General features: G+C 39.7%; 1 protein-coding gene across 2 annotated transcripts in view; it reads right to left on the bottom strand.

Annotated features, from left to right (window-relative positions):
• The window catches only part of LOC306877185 (fibronectin-like), a 32,564-nt gene extending 21,509 nt beyond the window's left edge, over positions 1 to 11,055 (bottom strand). For both annotated transcript variants that reach the window (XM_079428769.1, XM_079428770.1), the window contains exons 1-16: positions 10,738 to 11,055; positions 10,408 to 10,533; positions 10,097 to 10,234; positions 9,865 to 9,996; positions 8,805 to 8,942; positions 8,369 to 8,527; positions 7,126 to 7,323; positions 6,838 to 7,020; positions 5,930 to 6,106; positions 4,019 to 4,174; positions 3,799 to 3,927; positions 3,472 to 3,615; positions 1,385 to 1,506; positions 1,082 to 1,250; positions 702 to 887; positions 434 to 562 (exon numbers count right to left, since the gene is read on the bottom strand). In XM_079428769.1, coding sequence (XP_079284895.1) covers positions 434 to 562; positions 702 to 887; positions 1,082 to 1,250; positions 1,385 to 1,506; positions 3,472 to 3,615; positions 3,799 to 3,927; positions 4,019 to 4,174; positions 5,930 to 6,106; positions 6,838 to 7,020; positions 7,126 to 7,323; positions 8,369 to 8,527; positions 8,805 to 8,942; positions 9,865 to 9,996; positions 10,097 to 10,234; positions 10,408 to 10,533; positions 10,738 to 10,867 — 2,416 coding nt within the window. In that variant the 5' untranslated portion in view covers positions 10,868 to 11,055. The remainder of the gene's footprint in view (positions 1 to 433; positions 563 to 701; positions 888 to 1,081; positions 1,251 to 1,384; positions 1,507 to 3,471; positions 3,616 to 3,798; positions 3,928 to 4,018; positions 4,175 to 5,929; positions 6,107 to 6,837; positions 7,021 to 7,125; positions 7,324 to 8,368; positions 8,528 to 8,804; positions 8,943 to 9,864; positions 9,997 to 10,096; positions 10,235 to 10,407; positions 10,534 to 10,737) is intronic.
• Between the last annotated feature and the right edge of the window lie 1,199 nt (positions 11,056 to 12,254).

Here is a 12,254-nt window from a genome sequence, read left to right on the forward strand (position 1 = left end):
ATGTGTCAACAAGAAATTGACTTCCTTTAGCACTCAAATTTTATTTACTTTTTTAAATCTTTTTATATGTTATATTCAACTGTATATTACGTAAGCAAATGAGCTTTACTGCAACATTAAAATTTTGTCTATCATATCTATTTTTTATTTGATTAAGATTATCATGAATACATACAATGCTACATCTTACCTGAAGAAAAATTCTAAATTTAATAGGGGTGTTTTTGGGGTCATGCATTTTTAGGATTAACCAATAATATCATAGCACACTTTTCATAATCCACTCCAATCGTTTCTAAAAAGTCTCTAATGCACCCAAAAATATGTCAAGTCATATATGGCTCATCCATGAGGGTTTTATAGGATTAGAAAGAGGTCAAAACAGTCATGGGGACCAAGAAAGAGCAAAAAAAGGCAGAGAGGAAAAGTTTACCTGTGGTCTGGGAAGTAGTAAGGATCAGGTTAGGTTCTCCTTCTCCTGTCACTTCATACACATTTACAGTGTACTTCCGTCCTGGGAGAAGTTCACTGATGTTCACGGATGTAGCCGTATGAGGAAGGTCTGGAAACGGATTACTCAAGTTAGCAGGTATTGCAAATATAGGAGCATTCAACTTCTACAAATCAACTGTGGACAAATGAGGTTTGCTAGTCTCCGCTGACTAAAATAAAAATGCCAAACTTGTGATGCACATACTGACCCAAAACCATGGGCTGTCCGGTCTGCCCTCCCTCCTCACTCAGCTCATATTCCACCCTGAATCCAGACACCGTGTCAGATGCAGAAACCCAAGAGATGACGAAACTGCTGGAAGTGATCTCAGTCACAGACTCAGAGGTGTCCACCATCGGAGGAGGCGGTGTGGTCTCTCCCTCAGTGGGTGTCACTAGGGAAGAAACAGAAAGGGGAACATTAACAAACATGACTTCCAAACATTTGGATACAATAAATACCATTCAAAATACAGAGTCATTCAGGAATTAATTATGCATGGAAACTGTGTGGTTTTATACACAAATACATGTGCATGCACGTTTTGGAAATGAGACCTGTAGCAATTTACATCACTGGATGACTTACATGAGCCAAGCACGGTGGAGAAATCAAAGCGAGTGGTTTCTCTACGTCCAAAACTCAGGATGCTAATGAGTTGACCCTCGTAGGTGACTCCTGGCTTTAGTCCAGCAATAGTGTAAGAGTTCAGATGGCCTGGAATAGTGACCTCCATCCATCGGGTATGGGTGTTTTTCTGTTAAAAAACAAGTAGGTTGCAGATCAACAGACTCCCATAATTTTTTATGAGATAAATAACCTCTCTAATGCAATCAGAACTCAATTTCATTCAACATGCAAAGGGCATACAGCGTCACAAAAGAGACTCACCGGTCTCCATTTGAGTATGTACTGTGTGATGTGTGCAGAAGCTGGCGCATTCCATTGGATGGGGTGGGAGTTGGGCTGGTTGCCAGACTCTGATATAATCACCTGGACAGGACGATGACCACCTGATAAAGATATATAAAAGATATTCAGTATTTGAATCATATTTACAGCCAAGAGCACCTGTATCATGCTTATCATGCTGATACTGTAAAACAACAAATAAGAGTATTTGAACAGTGTTTCCACAACTGGCATTCTGAGAATAAACAAAGATGTTTTTTGGGCTAAAAACACATTATGGTTGTCATAGGTGTTCTAGAAAAGAGAAAAAAAAAAATGTTTGTAGCTTTAATGTGTTATGGTCCTTTTGGGAAACGTAGCACTAGCCTGTGAGATTCTTACCACAGATTCAGCACTGAGACATGAGGATGAGAGGACCCCCACCGTCTCAGGCTTTTAAACCTTAAAATCCAGCAGACAAACTGCTTTAACAATACCAACAGTTCTAAAACCCCCAGCAACTTTTCTGAAGTGGTAAATCTCTATTATTTACCCAACAAATTTCCCAAAACTGTATATAAAACTAAATTTTCTTCAAGTGTCTTGCAGCCTCATAAGGCAATATCCCCTGCTTCTGATTTCAATCTGGTCCTCATTTTTCCCAGATACTGCCATGAGGGTAGTCTACACAGCACTTAAAGTTCACTTAGTCTGCATTACGTTCCGCTAGCCTGCACCAGCTTCACCCCCTCTGTCCCCAGCCTTCTGACAGCTGGCCGCCATTACTGAGGGATATTGCTCAGGGGATGCTTCCACTCTCTGAGCAAAGGGATCACTTCTGACCCCAACAAGCTCTTACAAAAAGGGAAAACTTTATTAATGCAGACCTTGTCGGATTTTGTGGTGGTGCTTTGTGCTTCTGTATAAATACAAGTAATTCACAAATTTTATTTGGGCTAAAAAAGATTGGATTAAAACACACACATACACTAGTTATCATTAGGGTTGGGCGATGCAACCAAAAAAAGTTTATACCAATACATAACTAATGTTAAAAATAACGTAGTCAGAAAGATTTTTCAATGATTAAAAGAGACAGTAAAATATTTATAATGTTACCAAAAGAAAGTTATATTTCAAATAAATGCTGTTCTTTTAAAATTTGATTCAAAGAATCCTGAAAAGTTTTTTTTAAATCTATTTGTACTGTATTTTCAAAAAAAACAAAATGCAGCTTGTAAAGATCACACAATTTTCCAACATTCTAGTCACTAATAAATGTATTCAATATGAGAACACCAGGTTTAGCATGGCACAGCATATCAAAATTAAATCACTTCTATTATAATCAACAACGCAGTCTACATTGGAAGACTATAGCTATACTATAGCTTTCGGCTTAATCTTGGATTTTTTTTTAAATAGTAGAATCTCACATTTCTACCATCATACTGTCCAGCCCTACTTGGCGGTTTTCCTCTACAAAAGTTTGGAGCCTTGAGGCAACCATTAACAATGGAAACTACATAATCGCTAAATGACTTTACAGATGCTGTGCAAGCAGAAAAAGTAACAGGTTTGGTTGAATTTCAAACTTATTCCTAGCACAGGACGAAAGAAACTCAAAGACAAACAAACAGTGCCAAAAGGGCTGTAGGGGGTGATTGAGACAGCTGTGTTGATTGGGTGTGTAATTTTCTCCATCCACAGAACTTCAAAAGAACAGACGGTAAACACAAGGCATGGGCCCACCCAAATCAAGGTGTGGATGAGGGCATCTTAAAATCAACATCCTTGATTTCAAACGCTGCCAGAGAACGAGCATTTGTTGAAAGTTGTAAAAGAAAAGATCAGAAGGAAGAGCGAATTCTAAATCGCCACTCCAACAAAACACCTGGGAGAAACGGCAAACAGCACTCTTGCTCTCAGTAAACATCTGGAAGCCTTTGACTTCCAAACCTCTCCCCACTCATGCCCACAAAACTACTTATAGCAGTATACAGCGTGACCCACATACTGTGTGTGTGTGTGTGTGTGTGTGTGAGAGAGAGGGAACATGTGCCCCATAAAAGATGCTGTTTACTCACCAGAAAAAGTCTGCTGAGGCTCACAGCTCAACTCTCCGATGCCATTTCCATAGCAGGAACATCTGTAGTGGATTCCCTGAATGAGTTTGTCCCAGGACTCTCCAATCTGATAGAACACTCTAGTCTCTGGCTCCTGGCACTGATCTGGAAATGGAAATCGGAGTAACACGCTCATTATCCAATCATTAGTTCGGTCATTTATAGGGAACAAGGCTAAAAACTGGAGGAAAAGACACTAATTGTTTCAAGAAATGTTCATTTAAGCAAATGAAGACAAATGTCTAATTTCTATTCTAATTGATGAAATCCTATAAGCGCCCGGCTCACCGATAGCGTCACACTTCCAGCGTCCACGGCCTTGACCGAAACAGGTGCAGTTCATCATGTAGCCTTCGTCGTGCCGTTTAGTAAAAGTCTGATTTACTTCATAGGTCAAATTATCCACAATGCACTGGTCTGATGATGAAAAGACACATGTACATTTGCACAATGATGCATAATTTCATCGCATTCATTACAAATGGGAGAGAGAAATGACAAATCTCACCTTTGAGTTGCGAGTAGGCGATGCAGCTCCATTCTCCACGGCCATTGCCCACACAGGTACAGCGCATCATGTGACCCAGAACATCATGGCGTCTGTCCCATTGTTCACCCACACGATACATCACACCCTCACCAGTGGTACACACCTCCTCATGAGCTGGAAACCGATCAACAAGCATTTTAGTAAACTACCGAAATCATTTTGGCACAAACCTGCAGATCTTTAAATTCTCCTAAACTGTCCTGCAAAAAAAAAATAACCAAACTTCAAGGCTGTTCAGCTAATGAGACAAGCATATAGAATCCGTCATAGAACAAGAATAAGCATGAAGTACAGCAGGAGCCATAATGGATCAATGGGAACTTGGGGGATTGGAAACTATAGCTTTTAAATTAAGTAATTAAGTCAAGTGACATTTATTTATATAGTACTTTATACAATACAGAATGTTTCAAAGCAGCTTCACAGTAATAAACAAGAAAATAACAGTATTAATGTTATTCAGTTATGAAACGAATACAAGTTAAGCCATATATCAGCTCGAAAAAAGGCAATAGTGTCATTATTCAGCTCAGTGTTGATTCAGTTAAATTCATGTTGCATTAAGTTATAACTAAGTTCATTAATTATAAAGCAAAATCTAAATCTAAAACTAAAAAGCAGCTCTACAGAAGGAAATAGTGTCATTATTCAACTCAGTGTTTAGTTTAGTTTCATAAAAGTGAAAGTTCATCAAATTATGAAACCAACTTAATTCAGCCAAAAGTAGCTCTACAAATTCAGAGTGAAAATTTAGTTTGAGGAAGAAAAACCCAATCCAGTTAACTGAATTGTTTTAATGGCCTAAAGAGATCAGTATAATTAATCAGTTAAGCAATTTGGGGGTCAATTAGGGCCAAACAGCTAAAAATCAGTCCTAATGTCCACAGATCCACAAAGCTCAAGGCAGTTCCTCACAATCGGCCTTATTGTTTTAACTGGGATATCTCTGATTGGTGTATCTGGTTAATAAAAGAGGACGAGAATGAGGAAATCTCTCCAGGGTTAAGAGTGGAGGAGGTTATACAGCTGCCCTGGAGAGCAGCCAGAAGTATATGCTCCACTGCCAACCAGACTCTGGTCCAAAGCCAAGCTCCCCTCCGTCTGCAGCCCCGCACAGCTGAAGGGCCACAGCTATCTCAGAAATGTGTGCTTAAACAATACCTGAAACTTCAAAACTACCCACATTTTGCACATTCAGTACAGTAAGTAAAACCTACAAATCAAGATATTACTTGTACTGAAAATCAAGACAACTGATGTATGATAATGGTTCCTGTGTTGAGACAAGCATCTCTACCCCCTACAAAACAAACACGACAGGGCAACACAAAAAGCAGCTCTGGTTTCAATCTATGTCAGATCACTGAATCCCACCAATCTCAATAAACTCCCCAGGGTTCGCCTGGCTCTAACTGGCACCGTGGTGACAGAGACACCCATCAAAGCCGAGTCAGAAAGAGGCGTTTATGTAAATACAGCTGAATAGGTGCCGAGTGATCTTTTGTTTCACATAGTTAACATCCTCATCTTAACTGTTATCAGATCTCCTCCCATACATACCACAACATAATTGAAAAAGCTGTGAGACGCATGTAATGACACTTATTTAATCTATTCAGTCTTTTTGCTAATATGCCCGAAGTAAGGAAAAGAATGTGACCTGAAATGTGATGTTTAAGAGAAGCTGCAAATAAAACGATGTGCTCAAGGCACGTTATTAAGATCCAGGATAGTTAGAGGGCTAAAGTGCTTTCATAACATTATAATTCTCCATTTTCCTATGTTCCAAGCTCCTGTCAAGTCGTAACCTGCAACTCTCTCTTTCTCTCTGGCTCCAACATTTATTGCTAGTGTAAAACTGGCACTTACCTGCCATGGGACAGAAGCCAAACCGCTTCTCTCGGTCATAGTTATAAGTTGTGCCACACCATTTCATGCCATCTCTCCTGCCGTCAGCGGTGCAGTCAGTGTAGTTACGGCCATTGTAAAGGAACGGGAAGTGGCAGAGTGCTCCATTGGAGTTTCCCCCTCTGGTTGTGATCATAACTAAAAAATTAAGATATTTACTGGTGAAAAACAGTAGCAGTTTCAAGGAAAAGTTTTAACTTCCAATAGATTTATGACAGGAACAGTCACCCAAGGGTTTGGGGTTTAAGTGCCTTGCTCAAGAGTATAAGTGTGATGGTTCAGCGCTCTTTCAGGGCTCAAAACAACAAAATTTCAGTACCCAGTCTTGAAAATATAGATATGACAGATATGTAGATATCTGAAGATTTTTAAACTGTGCATGGATTTACATAAAAAAAAAAAACACTAGATATTTAGTTTGATTCAGATATTTTAGAATTACACTACCATGTAAGAGGGTTTTGTTTTTTTGGGAAGAAATTAATATTTTAATAATTCATATTTTTATTCAGGATGCATTAACGTGACAGTAAAAGCATTTATAATGTTAATAATATATATATAAAATTACGAACGCTGTTCTTTTAAACGTTCTATTCAAAAAAGAATGCTGAAAAATATTAAAACATTAAACAGCACAACTGTTTTCAACATTGATAATACGAAATGTGTCTCGAGGAGCAAATAAGCATATTAGAAAGATTTCTGAAGGATCATGAGACACTGAAGACTGAAAATTCTGTTTTGTCATCACAGGATTTTTTTTTTTTACTGTATTTTTGATCAAATAAATGCAGATTTGGTGAGCATAAGAGACTTCAGAAGCAAAAAAAAAAAGTTAATAATGTATACAATGTACATAAACTTACCATTCTTGCTGGTACAGAAGGAGTACTTGTAGTCTTTCTCAAAGTCGGATGAGGTGCTGCACCAGAGCTGCCCATCACTGCGTCCCTCAGACGTGCAGGAGTAGAACGTTTTCCCCATGAACACAAAAGGGAACACACACGGCTGGCCACCTGAGCTCCCACCATACACCTGGGACTGGCTCTCTGCATACACACACACACACATCACACATGACAATACAACATGAGATACAAGCACAGCATTCAATCTAAATAAACACTGATCGTTTGATCGACAATGACACTAACCTGACTCTTCACAGCTGACACCGTTGCCCAAGCATGTACACAACATCTGTTTGCTGCCCTGGGTCTTGATCCAGCGCATGCCCAGGGCGTATGAAATACCTGCGTCTGTCAGACAGGATCCCTCCGCGGGGTGTTCAGGCACCACCTGTGGCTGTAACACCGCAGGCTGGACATTGGTCACCACACGAGACCCAGTACCTAGTGCACAAAATAACACATGAGGAGGATACATATTTTGTTTCAACCAGGCAGCCGTGGGCCCACTAGGGGGGCTCTACAAACATCTAGGGGTGTCCCAAATAATCTTAAAATAATTTACATTGATTTATATGAACATAATCTTAACTAAATTGCTAAAATGCACGAAAAAAAAAAAAAGATATACAGCTCTCAAATTAAATAGATTGGACATCATGATATTCAGTCACAAGACACTGACGTCCAAAAATGAGCCACTCGTATTCGAATTGAGTGCTGCTGTGAAGGCGAAGGTCATCAGTGAATAATGATTTCTGCCTTTTGCACAATGCAACTGTATGATTTCAAAACACTTGGTAAATAGGACACAGTTATAACAAACTTGATTTTAGTGGGGGGTTTTTTATTTAATTTTTTGGTGAGCTTGACAAATGTGGTCACTATGAACTGTCACATGAAAATTAGCTGTGTGAAGATTCTTCAAAAATAACAGCATGTGGTTGGAAATACATGAGTAAGCAAATAATGACAAATTTTTTATCTTTAGGTCAGTGTTACTTAAGTTACTTAATGAATTAACTTTGACTTTTTAACTGAATTTTTTTTGTTTTAATTTGGCAGTTTTGTTTTTTATTTTCAATTAATATTTAGGGGGAAGTCGTGGCGTAATGGTTAGAGAATCAGACTTGCAACCCAAAGGTCATGGGTTCGAGTTTCAGTATCAGGGATTGTAGGTTGGGGGTGTGAATGACCAGCGCTCTCTTCCACCCTCAATAGCACGACTGAGCTGAGACCCTTGAGCAAGGAACCCCAAACTGCTTCCCGGGCGCCTCAGCAAAAAAAAAAAAGAAAAACAAAAAAGGCTGCCCTCTGTTCTGTGAGTGTGTTCACGGTGTGTGTGCTCACTGCTGTGTGTGTGCACTTGGATGGGCTACATGCAGAGCACAAATTCCGAATATGGGACACCACATGTCTACACGTCACATCCTTTCCTTTTATATAGTATTCAGCTTTACTTAAATGAACAAAAATATGAGGTTTTTACCCAGGCTAGTGGTGTGCAATGATGCATGTCTCTCGCATTTCCACTCTCCACGCCCATTTCCAGTACACAAACACTGTAACACGTGTCCGCGAGAATCTGTCTTGCTCCACGTGTCTCCGATCCGGTAAGAAGTGCGTGTGTCCTGGTCATTACAGCGATCTGTGATGCACACACAAACGTACAAAGCAGATGTTTCTCATCAGAATCATGTTGCGGTTAACTCTTCTAAATAAACAATTTTAAAAAAATGCAATAAGGTAAAAAAAATCCCTCTTCTACCCAGTTTATAAAGTCCTTGCGCTGAAGTCAGAGGGTTTAACAGTACTTTTTGAGTGGATAATTAAAGTGAAATCCAGTTGGACAGATGGGAGATTGGGAAAGGGAGTTTTGTGTGGTTTGGACTGTTGCACAGTTCTAAAAAGGGTGGAGTTCTTACTTCTGGATGTGCATGTAATACGTCCACTTCCTTCTCCTAAACAGGTGCAGTCCACGATCATCCAGCCTTGGTAGGGTTTCTCCCAGGTCTCACCAACCATGTAGGATGTGCCAGCAGCATCATCATAACAGCGCTCCGCTATCAAGAAAAAAATGGTTTCAATAATATGATGACGTTAATACTATTACTTACTTGATGTATTTCAATTCCTTTCCATCGTGTCCAAAACCACTATAATTAAAGAGCCGATTAAATCACTTTACGATTGCGGTTTCTTGCCTGTGTCAACAGATTTCATACTGAAACAGGCAATTTGGGTGGGACACAACGAAGGGACTGACCCTTTTAAAAACAAAATAGCAGATAGGTTGCATCACAGTCATGAGCCATTACTTGCTACTTACAAGCTACAGGTGGGATTAAAGGGAGGAACATTCTTTTTTTTTAGAAAGCATTTGATTGGACAAAAATCTGTAGTGCATGATGAGTCATCAATAGTTTTGGTCAGTTTTAACACAAGTGAAAGTTCATTTAAAAGCATACTATCATATTTGTGACCCTGGACCACAAAACCAGTTATAATTCGCACGGGTATATTTATAGCAATAGACAACAATACATTATATGGGTCAAAATTATTGATTTTTCTTTTATGCCAGAAATCATTAGGATATTAAGTAAAGATTCCATGAAGATATTTTGTAAATTCCCTACCGTAAATATCTCAAAACTTAATTTTTGATTAGAAATATGCATGACTAAGGACTTCATTTAGACCGCTTTAAAATGCAATTATTTCTAGATTTAGATTTTTTTTTGTACCCTCATACTCCAGATTTTCAAATAGTTGTATCTCGGCAAAATATTGTCCTATCCTAACAAACCATAAATCAATGGAAATCATATTTATTCAGCTTTCAGATGAGGTATAAACCTCGGTTTTATAAAATTGACCCTTATGACCGGTTTTGTGGTCCAGGGTCACATATATCATAGCAAACACACAGACAAAAAGCCACAAAATGCACATCTTGATGGGTTTTTCAATGCTCTAACTCACCAACAGGTTTGCAGGTCCACTCTCCTTTTCCATTTCCCAAACAAACGCACTCCAGCATGTAGTCTCCAGTGTCATGGGGTCTCCTCCATGTGTCTCCAATCTTGTAGGAGTGCCCTCCCTCATGACAGCGGTCTACAACAGAGGCCAAGTAGGTAAACAGCAGCACAACTCCAAAAAGCGTAATTTCCAAAGTGCCATTAAGTACAGTGAAGGAAAGTTCCAGTCTACCCACTCCCAATGGTGCAGCTGATTTTCCCTCGGCCAGAGCCAATGCAAGTGCAGTCCCAGATCATCCCGTCCTTGGGCCTCTCATAAGTCTCTCCAACCCGATAGGAGCGAGCATTGACTTTATCATAGCAGGTTTCCTCAGCTGGGAACAGACATGGACTTTGTTCCTCATACTATTCAGAGTTAACACTTCAAACTTGTCAAATGCAAAATACATTTACATGCATATAAATGGTTATAATAATTTAACCAAGTAAGGAAACATTCATCCAGTTCTGTGCCCCTAAGGGACAAATCCAGTGTAAGAGGGCTCACCATCAGGCTTTGATTTACACTTTATACCAGAAACTCCATGACAAGTGCAGAGCAGTGTGCTGCCCAGATAACTGCGCTCCCACTGCTGTCCAACTCCATAAAGCTGACCATTCTCAATACAGCCATCTGCACAGGACACAGTAGAACTATTCTGAGCTCTACAATATTTTAACTTTCTCATCAACAAACAAACAAAGAAGAAAAAGAGTATCCTAATGCACATTTTCCAGCGTTTAATTAACTATTTGCGTGCGTAAAACCAACAATAAGCTACTTAATTGTTAATTCCAGTGAATCAAAACAAACACAAACCAATCTAGGACCGCATACCTTGGGATACGGATGACACCGAGTGTTCCTGAGCTTGTCTCCTGTGTTTCTCAGTTCCTTTCGGCATACACTGCACAGTGCAGGCGAGCAAAGCCACCGCCAACGCAGTGCCCAACGGACCACTGGTCATTTTCACAGGTGAGATGAAACACAAGTATACCGACAGCTAAACCTTCCTTTCCTAGCAATGGAGGCTCGAGGAGACGCGGTAGTTCACTGGCTGAGGGATTCAGATTCACCACAGCCTCTTCAAGTCTCCAAGTTCCCCGTTTCTCTCCCTGTGCGTCCTGCCCCTCCTGCTCTCGCACGCACCTCTGCGGAGCGCTCAGATGTGCGGAGCGCTTTTATTTCACCTCCACATTCCGCCCTGGAGGAGGAACTACCCCTGCACACGCGTACGAGAGCCACACAGACAGACACCCAATCTGAAGCTCGCGTTTTGCGTACAAAGTTTAGGATAATAATTCATTCAAAGCGAACGTTCGCAAACAATCACGGTCAGCGCAGTCACTTTTTGTTTTATACATATTGTAGTGCCTCTAATCCTATACGCCAGTGTTAATGTCCCAAATCTGTCCGTTTCAGGAAGCCTGTGAGTCTGTCCTAATCTAATAGAGATCATGCTACAGTTGGAGTGCATGAATGTCCCATGTCCCATTCACAGATGGTTCAGGGCGCTGCATCCATCTGAAACCAATTAGACAAACTCTTAACTTTAACAACACTTCCCTGGTGGTAAAATAAAGTCATTCTCACTTTACTGTCCCCTTTAGAAAGAAATTAAGATTGAAAGAGGGCTCATAAGACAAATGTAAGTGGAAAATAAAATACTTTCTTGACTTTAACTTTGATAAGTAGCCTAGTCGTTCCAGCTATAGCCAGGAGGCTGAAATTTGATTATGTTAATCTCAAGGCAACCATCTGACATTTTCTAAAGTTTCAAGACCCTGGGATATTCCTAAATCTCATGGACCACTTGTAAAATACCTGCAAATGCATATATGGAGGCCTAGTGCAGCCGCTTAAACCTTTATAAATGTCTTCCCAGCTGGACTGAAAATTCAGTATGTCATCAGTAATATAGAACAAAACCCATTAAGATCATTGTATATTTTTGCTACACTTTATAAAAAATCAAATATTTATAGGCTGATATTTGGGCTGATTTAATCATGTTAATGGCTAAACACATTGGCAATTGCAACAAAAAAAATACAGATTGTATCACTAAATATGTTCCAAATGTGATGTGTCAGTAAGCAGTAACATTGCTGTGATTTTAATATTTACATATTTTCCAAGTCAAAACTGCTGCTGAAATTTAGTTCATAGCATACTGGCATGTGTTGTTTACCCATGCTGTGAATTTTTTTTTTTTTACTTTTCTGTTCCTTACAGCTTGATGGATCTGTCTGTATGCCTTGTCTTTTAGTCTATCTTGCAGGTCATTCATGGAAATGTCAGCACCCTCTCATTTTAAAACTGTAACCCTCTCTCTCTATGAATGGAGGCTGCTG

The sequence above is a fragment of the Barbus barbus genome (genome assembly GCF_936440315.1).
Source record: "Barbus barbus genome assembly, chromosome: 11".
Taxonomy (NCBI): Eukaryota; Metazoa; Chordata; class Actinopteri; order Cypriniformes; family Cyprinidae; genus Barbus; species Barbus barbus.